Raw genomic sequence first — 23,865 nt, 5'->3', positions numbered from 1 at the left:
TCTGGCAGCTAAGTGCTGTCAGATCTGGTTGAGGTTTAATCCCCTTGCTGTGTGCTTTGGCAACATTTTTGTTGCCAGAATAAAGTCTGCAGAACAGAAGGTGGACATGCCTTGGATAACAGTCCAGATAAGCATTAAGTTAGTGTGGCTTTGGACAGATGCAATCTCTCACTCTGAAAAGAGGGAGAGCAGTGAAAGATCATTCTTTTGCTCTGGTTTACTATAAGCCCAGAAAACACGTCAGCCATTTCAGGTTTTAGTCATATTAACTTACAATACTGAATGAAGTGTTTTGTGCTGAGTGCTGACTCACCAGGCTGTGAGTAAGAGTGGCTGAAATATGGACATGCATCATGCTCTTCAGGTGTGCTATGGCTGTAAACAACCCACAAAACAAAGATGTTAAACATATGAGGGAGGCATAGATGCTCTCTCTCTGTGAGTGTGATTCATAATTTAAGATACTCATTCCATACAGTGGCCAAAATCTGGCAGAGTTTTAAGAGAAAAACTTCATCTTCGGTTGTCAAGACAACTTGAATTATCACTGCTATTGTACTGTTGTAGTTTGCCAAATAATTTGTACTGTGGCAGATTCCCTTCCTCATTGAAACACTACACTTTTGTACTACCTCTGTGCTTACATGTCCTTCTGTCTGCCCACCCATCAGCTTAAAGTGTCTGCACTACCAGAAACAGAAAAGTCTGCCATTAGAAGTTTACAAAACAAAAGTACACATCGCTGCCACTGAATTTATTTTACTGCAGCTTAACCTATTTAATTTTCATAGTTTCCTGTGAGTCACTTCAGAGCATAATGGAAAACTTCAGCACAGCATGACTCTTCATTTGTGTGAGCGATACCACTATGATCTTCAAATAGAGTGTATTTACTTTGGGCTAAATGCTATTGTTATCACTTTTGACTAAATGGTGAGATGGTTTTCAGAGTCTTTCATAACACTTCAAAAAGGAGATACTGAAAATGGAATTTGCTATTTTTACAGCGTTATTCTGTTCATTTACATAATCAGTATATTAAGTACTTTTTTCCTGAAAATGAAAAGCATCAAATAACTGTATTATATTCAGTTTTTCAGAATTACTCTCCTATTCCAGAGTACAAAATTCTTTTATTTTCATTTTTTTATTTTCAACTAGATTCAACTGCTTTCTGGATCCCAGTGTCTCTGATACTTCCATCTCAGCTTTGCTTGGTTTTGTCATAAATACAGAAAAATGGCATTTACTAGGTTAGAAGGATACCCCTACAAATCATGTGGGCCAATCTCTCTTCCAGGATTGCACAAAACTTATTTAGGATAGGGAGGGACACTCCCTTTGTTTCAGCTATCCATTCCATAAACTGTTCATTTGATTAATGATATTTAATGTAAGTGAAATGCCTAGCACTAGATGACATACCTTCTACAAACTACTGCCTTCCAACACAGTTTAACTTCATCTTCAGTAGCATCACAACACAGCAGAAAACAATGGACTGAATAGAAGGGCTTGCATTTCACTTCTAGCATACCAAAACTGACATCTGAACAATTTTGTATAATCACAGTGAACAATAATTAAAAAAAAAACCAACATTTTTTTCCCCAGGGCTACGGGGAGTCAACATAATTTCCACATTAAATAGGACTTCTGGTACCATTCCAAGAAAACAAAGAGTTGAAAGGAAGTAGATTCAGGTATGTGTCCTGTCTCCACCACAGCAAGTCTGACTGCATTATAATTTGCTCAAATGCAATTTCATAATAATACTAATAAATTACACTGGCTTCAACTTGATGTTATTGGACTAAGTAGTGCAACATATTATTTAGTTTTCTGAAACATAAAGAAAGAATTTAAATTCCTTTATCTTCAGCGGGTGATCTAGATTTTTCGCTGCATTTAGTTTTGAAACGTCCAGAAAAAATTGAGCCCCTTTATGCTATAGCTGAGCCCCTTTATGCTATAGCTATGCTCAGAAATAAGCCAGGTCCATTACCTGACCCTGTGGCCAAGCTTCCCTATCCTACAGAGAGAGTGGCTGCATCCAACAGAGCTGGTCCCTGAACCACGTCCTGGCACTATGCAGAGGTGAGACAGGTGGTCCAGGCTGGAGGGGGGCTGGGGATGCTGCTGGCTGTGCTCTCGCTCTGCCAGAGGTGGAGATCAGATGGCTGTGCTTGGGTCTATGACCTGCTTCTGTCAGCTCTATAAACCAGCAGTGGCAGAATATGAACTTCCCTTTTTATTTTTTCCCCAACTTGGAGAAAAATATACTCCTTTCCAAAAGCAACTTAAAAGATATTATTTCAGAATTCTAAGGCTTCTATTATTTCATTTACATTTACCTATTTGTATTTATTTATTCAGGTGCAAAAATGCATTTTTATTGTTTAGAAACTTTGAATCTTCAATTTGCTGGATCTTTGAGCAACATAAACCAGTAAATTAGAGCTTACTTTTGTCGAAGCATAAACAGAATTTAAATGGGAAAAATATCCCTGCAAAGATGCCTAATAATACTCAGAGGAGAAAAGCACACATGTCAAATGTCTGTTGAAGGTTAAGTGAAGGCTGTTCTAATTTTCATTTGATCATATTCAGGATAGTGAAGGAAAAGTAGGCTTTTTCTTATGAAATCCATCTACTTTTGTTTTGCAGCCAATCAATGTTTTTACACTGCCAAAACTATCAATATTCAGCTTTTATTAATGTGGTCTGGCAGACCCCAGTTCTGAGCTACCCTGCCATCCCAGCAGAGGAGTAAGAGAATAAAACCCCCATTTTATTTGTGTGCACTAGCTCCCTCCATCTGGGTAAACAAGCTAAAAAACCAGCTAATGCAGTTGACATCTTGAATTATGTAATTTCTCATAACACATGCCAGAAATGCTGTTCAGCCCTGTTACACACGCAGGAATGCTGTTCAAAGCCCTGGATTCTGGTTCAGCAGCATGATCAGTGGTACAAATGGTGCTCAGCATGGAGTGGGGATTACTGAGCTATGCTGGGGGAGGAAGGAAGGCTCCATAACCATTTTCCACTGCTACATCCTTCCCAGACATCTGCCAGACAGAAAAGGCAACCACAGGGACAGGGAGACAGATATACTGGGAGGAGATGGCTTGTGGTGAGAACCCAAGTTTAGGATCAGCACTTGGTATTTCTGTGCAAGAAGAAATTTTCTGTCTGCCTTTAGGATTGCTGAAATCTATAGAGTTTTGCAAAAAAGACTTACAGGAACCAGCATAGCTGTCACACTTCTGTTGAAGTCCACTGGAAAAACCTGTGAATGTTAGGCTGGCAGATTCAAGGTGTTGCCCTTCAGTTTAAAGAAACACTGAGGACTTAAAAGATATCTGTCAGCAGGGGCAGCCTGGCTACTCAATTATTCTTAGTCCAGTGCTAGTGACAAATTTTCAACAGAACCCCTAATAGTATTTTACAGTGTTACAAAAAGCTTCCTCCTTTTCTGACTGGTTAGTGGTAACTATGCCATGAAATCCTCTGGGGCCATGAACAAGCACAGCTGTCAAGCCCAGTATGCGCATCAGCAGTGCACCCGAGCTTTAATCAATTAAATTCTGAGTGGTGTATTTGCAACACATGGAAAAATGAAAGAAGACACAACATTTGGTATTGGCCTACTAACAACCACCTGTCTTCATGATTTAACAAATCAGTAATACTTTCTTCCTTGAAGTATATTCCTTATTTGAATATGTATGTTTAGTTATGTTTAATTGCTGTCTGAATGTGTTTATAAGCTGTAGTGGCCTAGGGCAGGCACCAAGACCTGTCACTCACTGGCAAATTTGTGCTGCTACTCAGATTCCCTTGTCGGAGCCCAACCATAGCTGGAAACAAAGAACAGCATAGAATATATTTTATTTGGTCTAAGTGCTTGGAAAGTTAGAACAGTGTCTAAAATATATTTCAGTTTGTGGCATGAATAAGATAAGAGATCCTCTCCAAAACTGGAATGACTGCAACAAAACTGTCTCTGGGAATGATCCCTGGCCTACAACTCAGTGCCCAGAACTCAGCCAGGCAGTGGCTGGGCCAGTACCATATGAAGCAATGAAGCTGGAAACTCTTCTCTTCAATAATAGTGAAAGTTGGTGGCTTTCTTGCAGATTGCAAGGCAAATAATTCAATTTAATTAACCCAAAAGGATTTTTACCTATGGTTTTTGTTTTATTTTATGAAAAGGTGATTCATTATGGTAAACTATACATTATTACCTACAGAACAATAAATAACACTTGGTCCAAGATTTCACTCCTAATTTCTTCAGTTTATATCCCAGGCAAAAAGATAAATTTGCTAAGCCATGAGAAACATCCAGTCAAATTAATAGAATCTGCAGATTTTAAATCAGGCTACCACTTTGAAAGCCTCCTGACAAGAACTTTTACAGTTTACTTATAAAGTTATATATTGAAAAGATTAAAAGGAGGGGAAAATAAAGATCTATTGGAAAACTTCCAACATACTTCCTTGTAGCTTTAAGATTTGCTTTAGTTATTTAATAGGCCATATTGTAGGTAGCATGAGTGGTAGTATGAATGAAAAATAATCCAGTCAAACAAAATCTTCCACAATGTGTTTAAATGAGTATGATGCAGTATAGCTGATACATAAAGCATTACACTGATAAAAAGGTGTAAAATGCCCAATATATGGTACAATTGTATATTTAATATTATATCTAGTATAGAATAAAGTATATTTTCTATTTCAGAGAAAGCAATGAAATAACAAACATTGTAATAGAAACCAATCCTTCTAGAGAAAAAAACCCCATAACTTTGAACTTTTGGCATAAAATAAATATACATTTCCTTCAGTAAACATAACAAACTCATTCAGAAGTAGAAGGTTTATTTCATGGATGGAAGAAGATGTCAGGTTTTCATCCATTAACCACAAGAAACTGTAACTAAGTTAAAATGAAGCAAAAAAAATATCTCCTTTTAAGAGATAGATTTTTTTTTTCCTATGGAAGCTGACCATTGCCCATAAGACACAAAGAAAAGTTATCCAAGTCATGACAACTTCCAGAAAGATGTAGTGAAGCTTACTTTTGATGATCTGCCAGTGGTCTTTGCCCAATGGATTTTAATAATGACTCTGGTCGAACGGATAATTTTGGTGATGTCTTGGGGCTTGTATCAGAATCTCCACTTTCTTCATCTCCCATGGCCTTAATATAGCTCCCACTCCTCATTCTTCTGCATGGGATCTCTTCATCTTTCCCACCAGCTGGGTATCCTCCCCATTCATCCTGAGGTACCTAAAGGAGACCATAAAACACACACACACAGAATGTGGTTTATTCTTTCCATATGTTTAAATACTTCCTTCCTTTATTCATTTTACAAAGACAAGTAATGAATTTTTTATTCTTCAGAAACAGATGGCTTATAAAGAGATTTCTAAGAACCCTAAATGATTTTGCCGTTTAACTTCAACTTCAGATTTGGAAATTTTCAGTTTGTAAACGTTAGAACCCAAGGAACAATGAAGTCATGGATTGTGAGCTGAGCTGCAATATCTATTTGTAGACATGCCCTAAACTGCAGGAATCAGCCTAAAGTTTCCACATAGATTTTAATCTGATAACAATGAGTTAATCAGGAATCTCAGAGCTATAACTTATTGAAAGCTGAGCACTTTGGGGTTTATTACCAGCAGTCCTTATAATGGGCTTTCAGGGAGGTGAATGGTGTATTTCAGATAAACTAAGCCATCATCCTGGCATAAATGGATAGGATTAGGGCAAACTTCTGTGGAAACAAAAGAAGAAAAAGTGGTAATTTGTCTTTTTTCTATTTATAAACTGCAAAATGGTTGATAGAGACTGTAATATATCAGAAATTCAACCAGTTAAATAATACATGATGTTGCAGGATTGCAGTTGCCTTTATGTAGTTCAAATGGATTTCCAAACAGTAAAATTGGTAGTCAGATGATCCACAGCTGGTGGATGGAAATCTCTCCTCACCACAAATTACCAAAGAATTGAGCAGGAGTGGATTCTTCAATCCAAAGTGAAATCAGCCTTGTTTCAATGCTTATGATTAAACACAGCCTGTCTCTGCCAGTATTGCCTTTTTTTCATTTTTTTTTTTTAATATTTAATCTTCCAAGGTGCTGTGTCCTCTGGCTCTAATCCAGAAACATACTTATGCATTTAATTTGTTTTAAGGATACAGGCAACTCTCTGTAATGCATGATAAGGACTCACAGTTAAAAAGTAGGATGTCACAGAGTTCATCAGTGACCAAGGCAGATGCCCTTGGCAGCTTTAAATCCTTTATCAACATTATTATTCCATCTACATTAGGCAGTTTAATGTCTTTATTTACTAATATACTATAAGTCTGAAATCTCAATTAGACATATATTTAATAGTTTCTGCAAAGCAGGATGTCAAAAAAATATTTTTCAAGTCAAATGTATTTAAAAGCTTCTATGGACAGAGTTCACTGTGGAGCTGAAGCAAATGCTCCCATTGGTTTCAGCAGTCTTGGAGACTGGGTTTAAAAAATTAACATGATCTGCTTGCCATCTATGGCCCTTTCAAGACAGATGAATTAGCCCTGCACAGCAGGTGAACAGAGCTGGGGCTTTGAGTCCTAAAAAGGGATTAAAGGAGAAATGAAGTTTTAAAAGGGGGTGAACAAGTAAAAATAGAGATATTAAATTTAAAAGCCCAAGCTTAAGACAGAAAAAAAGAAAAAAAAAGACTGGAGATGAAGTCAGATAAGAAGAGATGAAATAGATTGCATATATCAGAAAAATGTTAGAGATAACTATCAGAGAAAAAAAAAGTCATGTTCTTATACAAAATAATAGGACAGAGCATGAATCTAAGTGAAATATGGTTGCATCACACAAAGAAACAAACTTTTCACATTATTGAGCTTTGGATGGTGAAAGCAAGCATCAAAAATCTTCCCAAACTTGAAGCCTGTAAGTCTGATACATAGTTCTCATTTCTTTTCTCAGACCTAATATGTATAAGATTAAAGTTGCAGGAATGTTTTTTATGTTTCTATGAGACCTAAAAGAAAATTTACATATAGTCATAGTAGTCATAGCCAGTCACTTAAAATACTAAATATATATACATTAAATTCAGCATTTAATTTTTTAATCTACAGCTGACAACTCTAACAGCTGTAAAAATCTGAATTAGAGAGCTATTTTATTACTTGATATTGTACAAACATACTCTTATTTTTAAATAGTCTTTATTAAATGTATGTCAGCATGGCTAAAGCCAAAACCCAAATGCCAAAAAAGCAGTTACTGGCATCTACATAGGCCCACTACAAGGTGTACTCTTAATTTTTCACTACTAAAGCTGAATTATCATGTCTTAATATTATTTTCTAAAAAAGTCCCCTCATAACTTTTTCACAGAATGATTATTTAGGCTTCAAACTTCTTTCCTTCCTTTCACTTCAAAGATAATTATATAGAAAGTTTAAAAAGACATTGATCAATAACCTTTTACTTACTCAAATGCAGAAAATTATTACTTTCTCAACTTTATTTTGTCTGAAATTCCATGTTCAAATAACTAGATAAGGACTGGATTTAAATGAGTACAACATAGGCTTATGTGTTGATTGAAGTTGCAATCTTATTTTACAAGATAGGAATGACTGATTTTGTACATTAAAGTAGCTAAAAAATTAAACTTTTTCACTGTGATAAGGACAAACCTCACAGTTATGTGCATTACTGGTTCTGTTGATTGCATTTCTCTTGCTGTCTGTATTCATAAGTTATATGAATTCACATCACAGCTAAAGACCAAAGCTAAAAAACAAAGTCCTGCTCCATTTATGGTGTGATGTGCTCATGGTACACAAGGCAACAAGAATCCCTTTCTAATCACACCAACTCATCAGCTATCGCAGAAGCATTTATGGTTGTTACAACATTATTCACAATTAAAATATCGGGGTTTTGTTGGTTTGTTTATTTAGTGTTTTTTTTTTTTTTTTTTTTGCCCTTAAGCCGTTCAAAGGAGCACAATACAATGAATGCAGAGAAAATGCTTCTGGAACCTGGTGAGGAAGTTTGACCGTGTGTTTTCTCAGAAGGTTTCATCCAGAGCTTTGGAGGACAGCTATAGTCTTTTTGCCATCTTCAAAATAAAAAAGAAAAAAAAAAACCAAACGAAAGGACCCTTGACATTGTTTTTCCTCATGGACTGAGAATAGAAGCAAAATTTGAGTCCCAGTTCAGCCTAGTTCTCAATTTGTTTGAACTGGTAGGTTAAGTAAACTTAACTTGGAAACATCTTTCAAAATCCAGGCTATCTCAAACCCCAACACAGCTTTAAAGAAAAGCAAAAGCATTATGTAAGTGCAGGAAAGATTTTCATTTTGAGATATTAACAAAAACATTTAACATCATGTATGAGGGTGATTAAATATATATCTTCCAAAATATGGAAAGGGCTTTGCAACCTGCAGAAATTCTACCTTACAATAGTTACCAGCCTCTGAAATTCCCATCTGCAGGGCTTGCAGCTGCTAATTTAGAATAATTACCCTAATTATCTACTTACATACAGTGATGAGTGCTGATATTTATAATGTCTAAAAAGGCCTTCCTTCTGTTCTAGATGTTAACATGAATCCTTGTATATGTACTTTCTATCCACAGAGGAGTTGTACTGCATATTACCATATGAATTTCCTTTTGCAAGAACAAGTGGCTGACAAGGTCTGGCTGCTGATCTGGTTATGACTATTACAGAGAATGATGAGTCTCCTTCATAAGTGTCATTCACTGTTGCTGTAAGGAGCACCAGGTTCAGAAAATTTGACATCTTTCAATTGTCCATCTACTGATTCATTCTGACATCTTACATTAATCACCTAGGGTCGATTTTAATAAAGCACTTGATACCTAACACTTACTGTATATTATGAAGCTGAACTGAGAGCTAATTCCAGAACCCTAGGAAGAATCCTAAATTCCCCATAAAGGCACTTAGGAGAGTTAGTTCCTGCAAAGTAACATAAAGAAGGTCCATCTAGTTAGCAATCAGAATGTACAGCACAAAGAAAAATCTCAAATATTTCTCCTTTCTTGGACTTACTGTATTTGATTACAGGCAGCAGAAAGGCCTTCTCTTATTTCCCTGTCAGATCCTAAAATCATCAAATCATCTTCTGTAGAAAAAAGGTGGGGTTTTTTTGGTTGTTTGTTGGTTTTTGGTTGTGGTTTGTTTTTTTTTTTTTCAAAGTAGCCTTATTTTTTCCTTCTATGATGAAACATCTGTGGAAGTGGAAGATTTTCTTGGCCTCCTTCTAATCAATGATGTTTGGAGAGCTCTCCTCCTCTTTTTGTCACTCCCAGCATTTTCATGAAGCCCTCATAGATTGCCTGGGGAGAGCTGGTTAGGACAGGGACTCCTTTACATCAAAGGGTGTGATGCAGCTTTGTGATCAGGGATTTACCTGAAAAGAGGGAGCTTAGTTATAGCCTCTAGGCCAAGCACTCACATGAATTTTATGTTAAAGAGTGTTTGGATAAAACTTCTACAGCCTCTTAACAAAGCAAGAAGTACTTATGCTCCAAACTGATGTACATCCTGCTGCTGAGAATGCAATTCATGGAACTGAGAAGTTGGTGTTTGACCTTCTAAAGGCTTCAGAGGAAACCAAGCTGCCACCATCACAGTGGGTATTCTAGAAACTTTGTTAATATAAAAATAAATTTCCTTGCTTTAGATAAAATGTTGCTATCCTTGTTCCTTGTTAGAAGTTCACATCTGAAAATACCCCTTGTTACTAATTTTTTAGCTAAATACCTAGAGTGTCACATGACCAGTTAATGGCTGCAAAAGTTATGATTTCTGAATTTTATTTTAAATCTTATTTCCATCTCCCTTTTAATAGAAGTAATACATATTTGTTTGAGTAGAGTTCTTATTTTACTTCTTTTATTATTTTATATGTTTTATGCTGTGTTGTAATTTGATTTAAATGTACTGATGACCAGGTAAGCAGCTGAATCACCATCCCTGATGTATTTTGAAGACGTGTAGATGTGGTGCTTAGGGACATGGTTTAGTGGTGCACTGGGCAGTGCTGAGTTAACAGCTGGACTCAATAGCCTTAAAGATAATCTCCAATCTAAATTATTCTATGTTTCTATTCTTCCTGTTGAGCATACTGATTGTGCCCAGACCAGATTTGACAGAAGAAGGATTTTGGAGCCTTAACTGGACTTCAGCTGTGTGCCTGTCCCCCGAATCTCAGGAAGAAAAAACAGCATGTTTTCAGGGAAAACAGGGATGGATGTAACAAAACTACAGAACAAATTAGAAATCATGGAATTTCTGAGGTTGGAAGGGACTCTGGAGGTCTCTAGACCAGCCTTCTGCCCGAAGTATGGCCAGGTACAGCAGCTTGCCCAGAACTGCTACAAAGATGGTGAAGGACCTTCAGGGGAAGCTGTATGAGAAGGGGCTGAGGTCTGCTCAGCCTGGAGGAGACTGAGGGGAGAACTCACTGCAGTTAGAACTGCCTGTGAGGGGAAGAAAGGAGGGGCTGACCCTGAGCTGTTCTCTGTGGTCACCAGGGACAGGACCCAAGGGAATGGCCTGAAGCTGTGTCAGGGGAGGTTTAGGTTGGATATCAGGTAAAGGTTCTTCACCCAGAGGGTGTTTGGGCACTGGAACAGCTCTCCAGGGAAGTGGTCACAGCACCAAGCCTGACAGAGCTCAAGAAGCATTTGGACAGTGCTCTTGGGCACATGTGTGATTCCTGGAGATGGTGCTGTGCAGGGCCAGGAGATGGACTCAGGGATCCTTGTGGGTCCCTTCCAGCTCAGGATATTCAGTGATAATTTGATTGTGTCCAACTGGGTTTAGAATATTTCCAAAGATGAAGACTCCACAACCTCTCTAGACAACCTGTTCCAATGTTTCACTACACTCAGGGGGAAGAAGCTTTTCCTTATACCTTATGAGAAACAGGCAATCTAGGCCCCCTAAAACTACTTCTAGGAGTGTGAACGTCTAATCTTGTAGCTAAGAAATACTGATGACAAAACTGGAAGAAACAATGAAATGTTCATTCTTCTGGACTTTGATCACTGTTAATTTGATTTTTTTAAAGTTTATTTCAGTTTAAGGTTTAGCTAAAACAGTCAAAATGGCAACAGCCACTGACATTTCAAAACAGACCTGCTCCCATTGGTCCATCCACTTCTATGGCATTTGCTCACAGCTCCCAGAATTTTAAAGTTGTTCCACAGCTAAACTGCTGATCTGCTTAAAACTGCTGATTACTTTACTATCTAAAATGAAACTCTCCTAAATAAAGGGCTTCAGCTGAGGGAGATGACTATCACTTCTTCATAATTCTCATTCCCAAAGGTTAAAGTGAGGATTACCTACCTCATAGGAGTTCTGTGAAATTTAATTAGCATGCAGATATAAAATTAATGGAAATATTGATTTTTACCTAAATCTTATTTTAGTAATACAAATTTCACATTTTACTAGAAGCAGAAGTCTGCACATGAAATTACACTATGCATGATGTGAAGAAGGATAAGATATGAAACACTCTGTTGGAGACAAATAATTTTTGTAATTTCATGCTTTCTCAGCCTGGTCAAGAAGATGACACAATCTGAAATGCAGGTAAGAGGTTTTCTCCTAAATCATGTCTTCAAGAGCCTCATAAAAAACAGCCTCTGTGCACAGCTGCAAGTAGATGAAAGTAAATGACAATCTTGCAGAGCAGACAGAGATGATTTTTTGCATTAGCAGAAAATTTCCTTGATGCTATAGTGGGAGATGGAAGCTGGACCTCCTGTGTTTTCAACAATTTCAGTCAAGAAGGAACACCAAGCAATTACAAGAATATTTTTCTGAGATTAATGGCACTAAGACACTCCCCTGTTTACTGGCTGTGGACTCTAGACCCTGTTGCTCAGGATTTTTGCAGGAAGGAATAGTGCAGTATCTGAAAAGAGAAGTTTGTTTCCTCAGTAGCTAATCTTGTGTCTACAACTCACCACAATTCTCAGTGCACATTTTTGACTAGCTTCTTCTGTGTGGCTTTTTTTTTTTTTTTAATGTGCTGATTCATTGTGCAAGGAACATGAATTATGCAATAAAGTCATTGAAAAGTCTCTACAAAACATGCCAGGGACTCCTCCTCACCACTAACAATGTCATTCTTCATAATTAGCTTTAATTTTCACATGCCACCCTCTACTCCTTGAACTTCTTGACAGCTCACAAGCACAGAGAGTTCTTGCAGCATTCCCAAAGGTGAGTTGACACTGTCCATCAAGGCAGGAGCTAACCTGAGAAAACAAGAGTAATCTTTCCAGCCATTGTCTCCAGGCTTTGCTCTGAACAGCCATAGTGTTACAGAAAGAGGAAGGAAATAATGTAGATCCCAAACAATACATGCTTTACATTGTGTTGAAAACAATTTGACTTCAGGAATTTGGGATTTGGTAATCTGGACACCCATGCAGACCACAAACATACTATTCCATCTGGGAGATGTTCAAAAAGGAAAATCATTGTCAGCATTATTTATTGCCTACTTTTATTCTCTCATGGGGAGTTCCAAGCAAACTGCACTAAGCAATCTTTGAAGGAAAGATTTCTGTCCAATGTACTAAAATTGCTTCTGTGTTTTCTAAAGAACTGCACTCTTTTCAGTTTAATCATGTTTTATAACTCATATCTCACAAGCAAAATTAAAAAAATTAAATTAAGCAAAATTAAAAACAAAATTAAAAAAATAACAAACAAAAAAAACCCAAAACCAGCAATAACAACAAAAAAGAACCAGCACTATGTTTCCCAACTGGTTCTCCAGCAACTATGTGAATTATAATTTGAGGATGGCTAAATACTGTAATTGGTGTGAGGACTTTGTGGCTTTGTTTATACTGTTTGGATGAAAGTGGGCTAAAATTCCCACCCTATTACCATCTGTGCTCATATGGATGGCACAGATCCTAGCAGTTCAGCCACCTGGAAATCCTCTGCTGTGTTGTTGGGTCTCTTTGGGGCCCTCAGGACTCTGCTGTTTTGACATGGTGGAGCAAGGTGCAGTCAGACAGCAGTCAGGGGCTTGTCCACCTGTGGGTGATTTTAGCCTGCTAAGCTCACTGAGATCTTGTGCCAGAGCTTTATTATAAGTTGAACTTGGACTGAAGAGAGGGCTTGGCTTGTACTTACATGAGAACCTGTTTATAGTCTTTCAATCTAAGAGACAAAACCAGCAGAGTTTCAACCAAGAAACCTGTGTTTCAATTGGCTGTGTATTTCCTTTGGTGTGTGATCAAGGACACTGCTTTGTGGTCAGCTCAAGCCACTTTAAAATTATATTACCATTAACTTCAGTGGGGCAGGTTTTCCTTAGGCAATATTCAGGTTTTTAAGCTATGCTAGTAATGGTCAAATGACCTAGAGTGCTCCCTGAAAAATAACCCTACAACAGTAACAAGGATAAGAAAAGGTAAGTGTTCAGCTGAGCTGGTGAGCTGCCCCAAGTCACTGTTGTGCTGCACAGCCACAAGAACCTGGGAGAGAGAAGGATGCCAATGGTGTGGTGACTGCCTTGGGCTGGGCAAACACAGGTCACTAAAGACCCACAGTCTTGCCTGGAGGTCTCTGCCCTGCAGCACTTCACCCCCATGCTGTGGAGAAATCTTTACCTCTGAAAAAGTGTGGCTACCAGGAGCACACCCTGGTACTGGACCAAGAGTGCTCAGGAGGGAGTTTAGGAAAAAATTGGCTAGCCTGGATGAAAAAAATGCCTGAGATCTGCTGAGCCACGTAACAGTATTGAGGATCAGAATGCAGTGCCAAGGAAACCATCCTGACACCATGTAATTTGATAGAATAGATGTAGCACAAGGTAGCAATTATTGTACTAAGGGGAATTCACAGAAACATCAAAGATCACAACTTGGAACTTTGCATGTGGGCCACAAGCAGCTTTCCTGGCAAGGAAGGGAGTTTGCACCCAGAGTTTGTTTTCCCATGTCTTTGTCTTTTTGGGCCAGCTCATAGCTGCATTTTACTTTAAATCTTTTTCTATAAATTGAATAAAATGAAAATTCTGCTAAAACCAAGCATCAAAAGGCCAAAGACCTAAACAGAATTTCAGGTTGTCTCTTACTACAGGTGAAAAGGAACACACCTGGAATGCAACTGCCAGCTGGGCTGCCTGACTGACAGGCAGCAGATGAGGCCCAGGGAACCACAGCATCAGCAACTGAAGCTGACTAAAAGCTTTTCTGAGTTGGGCAAGACCCCACAGACTATTCAAGGGTACAGAACTATAAAGTAAGAGAAAAAAAATGCCCCTAAAAATAAGAAAAGGAGAGGTGCTCCCAACAAACTTACAATGCACAGCATCTCTGAAGCCAGAGACTAAGGAGCAAGGTCTCCACTTTGCAGAGCTATTGTATGACTGAACCCAAGGATGAACCTAAAAGGCAGCATATGCAGGGCTGACTCAGAAAGTGGCCTGTGGTAAACAACATCTTATTTAATGAAGCAAGAAATTATGTAACTTTGTTTTCAGTTTGTTACAGGTCTACTTCTGAAAAACCAGTACATGTCTTTAAAACATAAATATTTTAAAGGCTATTTAACAGCTGTATTTGCCTCTTATCATTTTTTTCTGATTTTAACTAAAAATTGACATAATGTTTTTTATGGTTAAGTCCAGATGACTGCAATTATCTAGCTTCCAGAGCAAAATGAGTATTTTTATCCTGCCTATCTACTGTGTAATGCTTAACTATCTACATACTTTTCAAAAAGTGTTTCCCTACCAAAGTACCAGGAAACTTGTCCATATGGACAATGAGCTACTTAAACACATTTGCAATTCTACTTTAAAAAACAAACTTTAAGCACAGCATTGTAAGATGGTCAAACCCAGAAAAAAAAAAAAAAAAAAGAGCAAAAACCCCCAAAGCAACATTTGTGAATACTTCACCATTTTTACAGTCAGTCCTTGCAGGAAGAATGGCATGGACTGCTCTAGAGAGGAGCTGGGTCTGCCCTAGGCAGCCAGCCTGTGGCTAGGAGAGTGTGCAGTGACTGCAGCCCCAATGCAGACTCCTCTGACAGATGGCCTGAGTGTAGGCAACAGTAAGTTACTCCTGCATGAAAACTTCTTCAGAGCTAGTGACACCTTTGAGCAGCAACTGCAAAGGTCAGCCTTCAGATTCAGTGAAGTGAACATTGAGAAACAATTTGGCAACACATTTCTAACATCATAAAGGAGAACAACTCCCCCTGATTAAAGGGCAGTGGGATCACGGCCTTCCTTTTCTACTCATAGCTTTGACATTTCCACAGTAACAGGGACATGTTCTGGCAGCTTTAAGAAAATACTAAGTCTGAAATCTTTCTACTCTTGTTTGGAAAAAAGTTTCAGTAATTAATTTTATCCAATAAGAGGATCCTTGTACATGGGCATGGAAGCAGTGCCCTGTATCACTGATTAACACAGAAATTCAAGATACCAGTGATTTAAGACGGCTGTTAGGTCAGAGCTTTGCTTTACAATATCATTGACTGACTGTATTTCCCCCTTAGGGGCGTTTAAGTATTCTAGGATTTGGGATACACAAACCCATCAGCATTCTGTAAATACATGGAAGTGTAGGATTTATTACTCCTTTTTATTTAATGCTCCACAAGATATTGCAGGCTGACATTAACACTGTGAATGGACTATAGGGCAAAAAACTGTCCCTTCATTTCCCTTATTGTTTGGGCACTACCTGTTTGTCTTGCACATCTCCACTGCTGACTGGGAGGGCATAGGGGTGGCTGTAGAAAACCAAATGTTACAGTGTTTGTCCATGCTGATCTAGGATGCAGACTACCCTGCTACCGTACTGTCTATACTAGCTTTTCCTGCTGTGGAAACAGCCCAGTTAATTCTTCAGTGGTGGCTGCTCATAAATCATTGTGAAGGCAGCGTGGGTGATGGTGATTTGGATGTATCGAAACTCTGCTAGCTCTGGCTAGCTCCACAGTGTGCACTCACTGGTAGAGGATTGGATGTAGTTTCTGTAGCTCATGCACGGGTTTTATGTCAAGCAAGCACATACAATCTAGTTTCACAAAGATGAAGTGCTGAGAAAAGTACATTGAGTTCAAATCCCTCCTTGCAAACCAGAGGGAGAGTACAAAGCAGTCGTGTGCTTCACAAGGGCAGTGGTTTAATTTGTGGGAATCTGTACGGCCACCAGCAGAGTTCCTGAGAAAATGTAACTGAGGGCTTAAGGCCTATTTATCCATTAACTTGTCCTCAAAGGTTTTCTCCATGCAGCCTTAACTTAAACCAGCAAAGAGCCTTGTTGAAACTGCTGCTTTTTTCTTTCTCTTTTTACAAGAGGCCAACTGTGCTTTTCTTTCATTGTGTGGAGTACACAGCTGACATTATTATCCACATGCTTAGCAGCGCCTCTGCTGTCAGCGATGACGCTCGCTCTCAACTGTACTGGGAAGACAGGAGTGGGTTGAAGCCATTTTTAGAACAACATGCTATTTCCTTTTTTAGTGCTGACTCATTCACTGTACCTTGTGGTATGTTTACCCCAATTGCTTGCTGCTTTGGAGGCTGTTGAATGAGGAAAGAATATTAATCAGTGACACATCACACTGTTCTTCAGAACTACAGTCATGGTGAGTGTGATGCCCTCACTTATCTTCTGGCACTACTGTAGGAATTTTTTTTTTTAACTAGAATTCAAAGTTATCTCAGTTCTGGAAACCGTAAGTGACTCTTTTGTGCACATCCTTTCAGCACAGGTATCTAGTTCATATCCTTTTTTTTTCTGTTAAAAATCTTTGCTCCTTGCTAGTACTCATATCAGAGTGGAATTAATCAAAGTCATTGCACTGTACACATGTGAACCCTAATTAGCCAAAACAGCTGATGAAGACAGAGGAGATCTCACAGCTCATTTATCTTCTTCTTAACATATTTTATATTAAAATTAAAATGACTTGTAAAACAGTAGTAGCTACTATGGCTAAAACTATAAAAAAGTGTGCATTATTGCACATGTGTTTTACTTGGGCTGTTTTGCTGCTGAGTGAGGTGGCAAAGTGTTTGTTGCCCAGAAATGCATTGAAATTTTCAATTTGTCTGCATTCAAAGTAGAAATTAAAGGCCCATACACAGTAACTGCAGCAAATCATTCACAAGATATGATGTGCTAAATGCTGTTAGTGTACAATTACAAATGGTAGTCCTCTGCTCTTGAGGTGATAATTGGTCAGCTGATTGACATTACAGCCCTCCCAAATGAGCTTCTCACTCTTCCCCTCTCCCTTGTTCCTGTGTGTTTCAATCACCTCCACTGTAGAAGGAGTGAAGCAAATCTGATCTGGGTTTTAAATGATAAAAATAATCACTATTTTATACAGCTTTATTTCAACTAATTTAATTCTCTCAAACCATCCACTTCAGGCCTAGATGACCACCCATGCTTGAAAAAGGCATGCTGACTGAATCACTTCTGACTTACAGCATCACTCCCAGTCCAAGGAGATGCCTTAGCTGCAAGGACTCTGTGTGGAGAAGCAAATGCAAAACCCTAAAAGAGGAGCCAGAGATTAACCTTGGAGATTTATCAGGTTAAAGAAATACTTGCTTTCAACTCTAGGACACAACTGAAGCATATAAAGAGGAGACAACTTCAAAATCCCTTGTCTTATCTCCTTTTCCCAGGCATTTGTTAATTTGCTAGTAGCTTCCTTCTTAGAAAGAAAATTCCTATGCTCACTCTTCAGAGTTTCAGTTTGGAGGAAAAGAAGCTCAGTAATTATGACAGAAGACAAAGTGGAAGCTCAGAAACATAAGACAGTAAACAAAGTCTACAGCACACGTCTAAGACTGCCATGGTTTTTCAGTTTGAGATTCTGCATATCAAAAGTCTCAATGGAAAATAGAAGTAGAAATATTTCATGCAGATAATGAAAAAAATAATAGGAAGAAAACCAATAGATAGAAAAGTGAGGTGGCTATTGATAAACCTCATATAACTACATAGTAGAACAAAAGTAGAAAAAAGATTAAAGATAATAATATATAAATATAGACATTAATTTTTTGTTATTCAGAGGTACGCTTACATATCTGTGTATTCATTGAAAGACTGTAATTTCACAGCTTTATTTTAAAAAGAATTAAAAATATATAGTTAACATCAGTCAGGATGTGTATTTAATACCACTTTAAAAACAGAGACCCTGTGAAGGGCCTTGGGGTTTTATGCTAATCTGTTCACTTGTGCACCTCAGGGAAATCTGCTGCTGCACATCAGCTTCATAATCCCTTGAATTCTCATTGCCTTCTACTTTTGAGCAAGGCAGTAAAATCTCCTGGGTAGGGATTCTGACATGTTTCTCTACTTTTCTCAGTTACTGAACCTAATGATTATTTTTATCCAATCATTATTCAGTGATGCTGCTTACACTGCCATAAGAAAAGTTAAATATCCCTCCTCAGTGTTGCAGATAGAGCAATTAAAGTGTTCAGAGGTTAAAAAATTACATTTCCTGGGTTAGAGAGAAAGTTCCTGGCAGAGGTAATAATGGGACATATTTCTGATCTTAATGATTACATCATGACAGCCCAACATCCCTCAAAGCAGAAGTTTCAAAACCAAGCAATTAGTTATTTCATTGGCAGTATAGAATCCCCTCAATTTGTTTGCTGACCTTGGGCAGTGAATAAGCCAGCCACTCAGTCTGAGGGATATCTATGCTCTGAATGGCATATTCTGATATGATGAAACCTATGTTTTATCTTAATATTTTATAATGAGAATATTTCTGTTATAGAATTCCTTGTATAGTGCTTTGGACACAAGTAGAGATTCCTTGTGGTAGTAAGTGCGCACTTGAGTTGTAACACATTTCGATTATAGGATCCCTGTGAATAGGGAATGGGTACTGTCCCATTTTTAAAGGTCTTAAAAACAAAGATCACAAAGTCTCTGTGCAGCAAAAATTTGAATTTACATCTCCTAGATTTTAAACTGGATAAACCTTCCTAATTACTGAAAGAAAATTCCTTTCTGTAGCAATCCTAATTCACAAAAAGCATAAAAAATGGCTGTAAAGAAGTGTGCTTTTCCAACCCCTAGGACTGTCACTGGGCTGGATCTAAAGCTTGGTGATAACCAAGTTGGTTTGTGAGCTCAGTGTTCCACATTCACTTGAGGATGCTGATAAAAGTTGGGAGTCAGGAGAAGGCCAATGAAAATTAAAAATTGATAGCTTCTGCAAAGACATATGAGATGTAGGAGTGGAGGGATGGGGAAGAAGAAATGATGAAACATGATTCAGAAGGAAAGCACTAAACCCAAAGGAGTATAGAGGAATCAGAGTTTTCAGGGTAGAAGTATGGAATGGGAAGGAAAAATCTAATCTTATCTAAACTTCTCTGTAATGTCACAGCTGTATGCATGGTTTCAGAACATAGACAGAATGGAAGTCTCTGCACATGACGCACTTCCAGCTCTGGCTCGTTGAGTTAGATCAAAAACTTCCAGGGAAGTGCAGTCTATTTTACATACATGAGAATGTACTTGGATATGATAAAATACCACAGCTGTCAGTCTGGATTGGAATCAATTTGCATGGTAATGCTCTGAGGGCTGCAATTTATTTTCTTTTCTCTGCAATCAGAAACTTTCCCTGTTTCAGTAGGGAGGATTGATCCTGGATGTCTGCATATGCATTTGAAAAGATCTGGCTCTTCCAGTTTGACTCATCACTATTGGATACCTATAGCTCTGAGAGGAGAGAGTTCTGCACAGAAGTACAGTCATTTCTGCAGGGCCCAGAGAAACTGAAAATCTCATAATACATAGATCTAGACTAGAGATTTCCCCATGTTAATGTGAGAATTATGAAGTTCTGGAGAAAGAGGAATTCCTTAAAAAGAAATAGAAGAGAACATACTCAGAACAATGTGGGCTGTACAGGCTATTCTTAGTATAAATTATTAAAGGAATATTTGTATACTACATTTTTTTCTGGTGACAAAGCTAACTGAAGAAGTTATCCTCTGAGGTACTCTCTCCTTTCTGCTCTGCACTCTGCACAGTTCTCTGTATAATCTGATGTGCTTATGTCACTTGTGATGGGACTGTGCTGGATGTTGGTCAGGTAAATTATTCAAATGTCTAAAAGTAGTATTTTGGAAAGTATTCTTTAAACCCATGTCATTCTATGATCCAGATAATTTTGCAGCATGGTAAATAGTTACATTAGCGTGACTTTGTGGCAAAGGGCATCAAGCAGGAGTTAATAAAATTTAAATGTAGGAAAAAGTGGGAGCTTCTTTGTTGCTGCAAGAGAGCACATGTGCAGAGCACCATCAAAACCAGTCGGAGGCCCAGGTCTGAAATATCTCTCTCCCTGAGGTACCCATGTATCTTTTAACACAGATGTTGTTATAGTATGGTTTCAAAAGAGACTCAGTTCAATATGAACCTGGGTGATCCAATCATTAAAAAGAAATATGTGAGTCATCACCACCACAACAAAGCAATTTGGTACACCAGTAAATCCATTCATCTGTTACTTACAAAAACATGGAGAAAAGGAATAAAAGAACACAAGAATAGGATTCCCTACAGCCTGTTTTTAAAATCACCCATTCATGGATGTATTTGAAGCACTCTTTCTAGCTCTCAGACTGCTGAGAGTACTGCTCCCTTTTTAGTGTGATATATATATTTCATCAAGGTGTTCAGTATGAATTCCAAAGATGAAAACACATCTACTGACCTGAAACAAATTTATATCACTCTTGTTTTATAGTTTTTAATCTGTGGTCTATAATCAAAGACAAAAGCCAGAGATTTCTCACTTCAATGGAATATCTGATATCTGCATTAGGATAGCCGTACAGAAATTCTTTGAGAGATACCTTTGTATATTTTTTGTGATGACTATGGCATATACTGTGATGCTCTTTTCATTAGAATCTCAAGAAAATCTTCCTCTTACCTGAAGGTAATGGCACGGCCTCAAAGAAGGTTTGATTTCCTGATGAACCAGAGGCTTATCTAAGTTCAGTGATGATTTGCGATAAGCTTCTTTAGCCTGACTTACTGTAAGCGTGGACCAAGAACTCCTTTTCATGTATTTACTGTCAGGGGTCATTGGTAGCCCTTCACAAGCTGAACACTTCACATCATTGTTACTTTTGGAAGTCTTCAATGAGAGATCCCCAAAATGCCCCTGGAGTGCCTCAGGGTAGCAATGGGATATATGATCTGCATGGTGCCTATTTACCACACTAGGGGTTCGGTAAGTGCTATCGCTGTCCAAATTATCATCGGAGCTCCACCAGCTACTCATTCCAGATTTATGCTTGCCTTCTGGTTTTCGCTCCTTACTTTTACTCCTTTTGCTATGCTTGGAATGGTGCCCATGATGATGGTCGTCCCCTCGACTGTCTCCCTTTGTTCCATTAACATTTCCCTTGGAGGATCCTTCCAGAGAATGAGATTTAGTAAAAAGTTTCTGGACGGAATGAACGAGATGGCGAATCCTGCCCGGGCTCTCGCTGCGCTGCTCCGCAGCTGTTGAGGTCCGCTGGTACTGTAAAGTATGAAACCCATCCCGGTGAAGGGGAAGCTGCTTCTCAAACTGGTCCAAAAGATTTGCAGGAATACGGTTAATCTTAGGGTTACCGTGAGACATGGCGCAGTCGTCTCTGGAGTCGTAATGCGAGCTGTAGTGCATTCTGGGGAAAGTGCTACTGGACATGTGATCGCCCATTACCATGGGCATCATCATGCACTCAGAATGAATGGAGCTGCGGGGGGAGCAACGGTGGTGGTCCAGCGGGCAGCTCTCCGTGGGGCTGAGGAGATACGACGGCCTTGGCTCCTGCCCATGGTGGATAAGGTCGTGGGTATGGTCACAATCTTCAGGGGATGCTAAGCCACAAGTATGAGCTGAACATAACTGTGGTTGATTGCGACTACCAGATAATCCTTTCATATTCCTCGGAGCAGGAGAGTATCTTTCTTCATTGAAGTGCTGAGAAGGCGACCATGAGTACTGCTGGTCTGTCATGAGAACACATAAAACCTGTGTTATGTGTCTGATTAAAAGATCAACTTGAAAATTCCAAGTATATTGAAAAACTAAACATTTTTTCTCTATGACCTTGGTGGAAAGTCTCACCATTCATGAAATTGCTTCCAGCATTTAAAAACTGATTAAAATTGTTCACTATGAGTAAATTATGGGGAGAATACAGCCTCCTTTCTCTTTGCAAAATCATGTGCTACCAATTCTAGATGTTATGAATCTATTAATTGTGTAAATTTACTCAAATTTAATGGATACATTCAAGTATTCAGTTTATTGTTTAATATTTATAGCTCATATGTCAAGCTTTGGGACTAATCATTTAAGTTACATGGGTCTAGTTTCTATTTTGATGCTTTCACAGTTGGATATATTAAATGTATCCTTTTTTACATGGAGTAATTTTGGTACCACAAATGGAACTTCACTTTCTTCAACGAATCTCAGCTTCATGATCCTAAGTTCACTCTTCATAAGTATAAATAATAAACCACAAGAAGAAAAAAATATGAATGTGCTGAAATGAAACTAAATTTTTATATTGCTAAACAGTTTATCAATAAAAAGTTTTTATGACCACACTACAAAATATTTACTTAATCACTCTAAGTTATTCCTGAAAAAAAACCCAAATATATTTAGGTACAAGCTATGGGGTTTTATATACTTGATTACTTGTTCCTATGAATCATGTGCTCCAAGTTGTGGTTATTATGCAAGCATGATTGCTAAATAAGAGTAACTTGAAAGCAAAAGATTTTGATACTTAAGCCTTTGATTTTTTTTCTCTCATGCAATTTCTTGCAGCTGTCACATGTTACAAACAGAAAAATAAAAAAAACCCCAGAAATACTTCAATTTGATTTTCCCATTCACTTTCCCTCTTCAATTTCAGCTTATTTAAGAAACATTTCAATAGCAGACAGAGAGATAAGATGCAAGATAATCCTTCAGAGGATAAGACAGATGTGTAAGTGTTTATACAACCCACTTAGCACAGCCTTTCTGCAAATTTGCCCTAAGAATCTAAATAATCTAGCACAGGTGGCTGATACAAGGAAGTTGAAGAATGGAAGCTCAACCAGAATGGAAGCTAGAGAATATTTATTAACTGGACACTTGAAACCAGGCTGTAGAGATAGCACTGTAATTGACTGCACATGGAATGGTTTCTAACCATATGACAGAGCTCTCCTAAATCATATTTCTACAGCTGGTGAAAACTCAACGCCTGGATATCGTCATGAAGCACATCAATACTCATACCTCTCTCCTAATTTATTCAACTAATATGTGTTACATCATGATACCTTAACCTAAATGCTGTGTATTTCCTATTGTGGGAGATGTTTCTGATAATTTTATTACACCCTAATTTCAGCAGCATTGCACACAACGTTTTAAAATGAATGCAGCATTAAACTAATAAACAGTGAAGTATTCTTCAGCCTAGGTATAACAGCGCCACACTGAAGTCAAAGATGGATTAATGGTAAAAATGCCACCTCCATCCTTTTTCATGGCATCAAACTGATGGGTGTGTGCATGTATCCTTTTCTGCTTCTATTTTGTTTTCCTGTCTGTTTCTTTTACTTAATTCTTGGCTATTATTACATTAAAATAAAATCTTATTACTGCTGATTGCCCAGTCTGTTGTCCTATTTAGGTTATAATACCTTGCAGAAATGTAGTTACAG

The 23,865-nt window shown here is 38.2% G+C and overlaps 1 protein-coding gene across 18 annotated transcripts in view; it reads right to left on the bottom strand.

The window, feature by feature from the left end:
• DLGAP2 (DLG associated protein 2) overlaps positions 1 to 23,865 on the bottom strand; it is a 450,442-nt gene that overhangs the window by 61,471 nt on the left and 365,106 nt on the right. For all 18 annotated transcript variants that reach the window (XM_054280610.1, XM_054280612.1, XM_054280611.1 and 15 more), the window contains 2 exons: positions 21,074 to 22,143; positions 5,091 to 5,302 (listed from right to left, as the gene is read on the bottom strand). In XM_054280610.1, the coding sequence (XP_054136585.1) occupies positions 5,091 to 5,302; positions 21,074 to 22,143 (1,282 nt within the window). The remainder of the gene's footprint in view (positions 1 to 5,090; positions 5,303 to 21,073; positions 22,144 to 23,865) is intronic.

This window comes from Melozone crissalis, unplaced genomic scaffold (assembly GCF_028551555.1).
Source record: "Melozone crissalis strain CALT ecotype California unplaced genomic scaffold, PUWL_Pcris_2 ptg000027l_1, whole genome shotgun sequence".
Lineage (NCBI taxonomy): Eukaryota > Metazoa > Chordata > Aves > Passeriformes > Passerellidae > Melozone > Melozone crissalis.
This window is presented reverse-complemented; position numbering and strand designations above follow the sequence as displayed.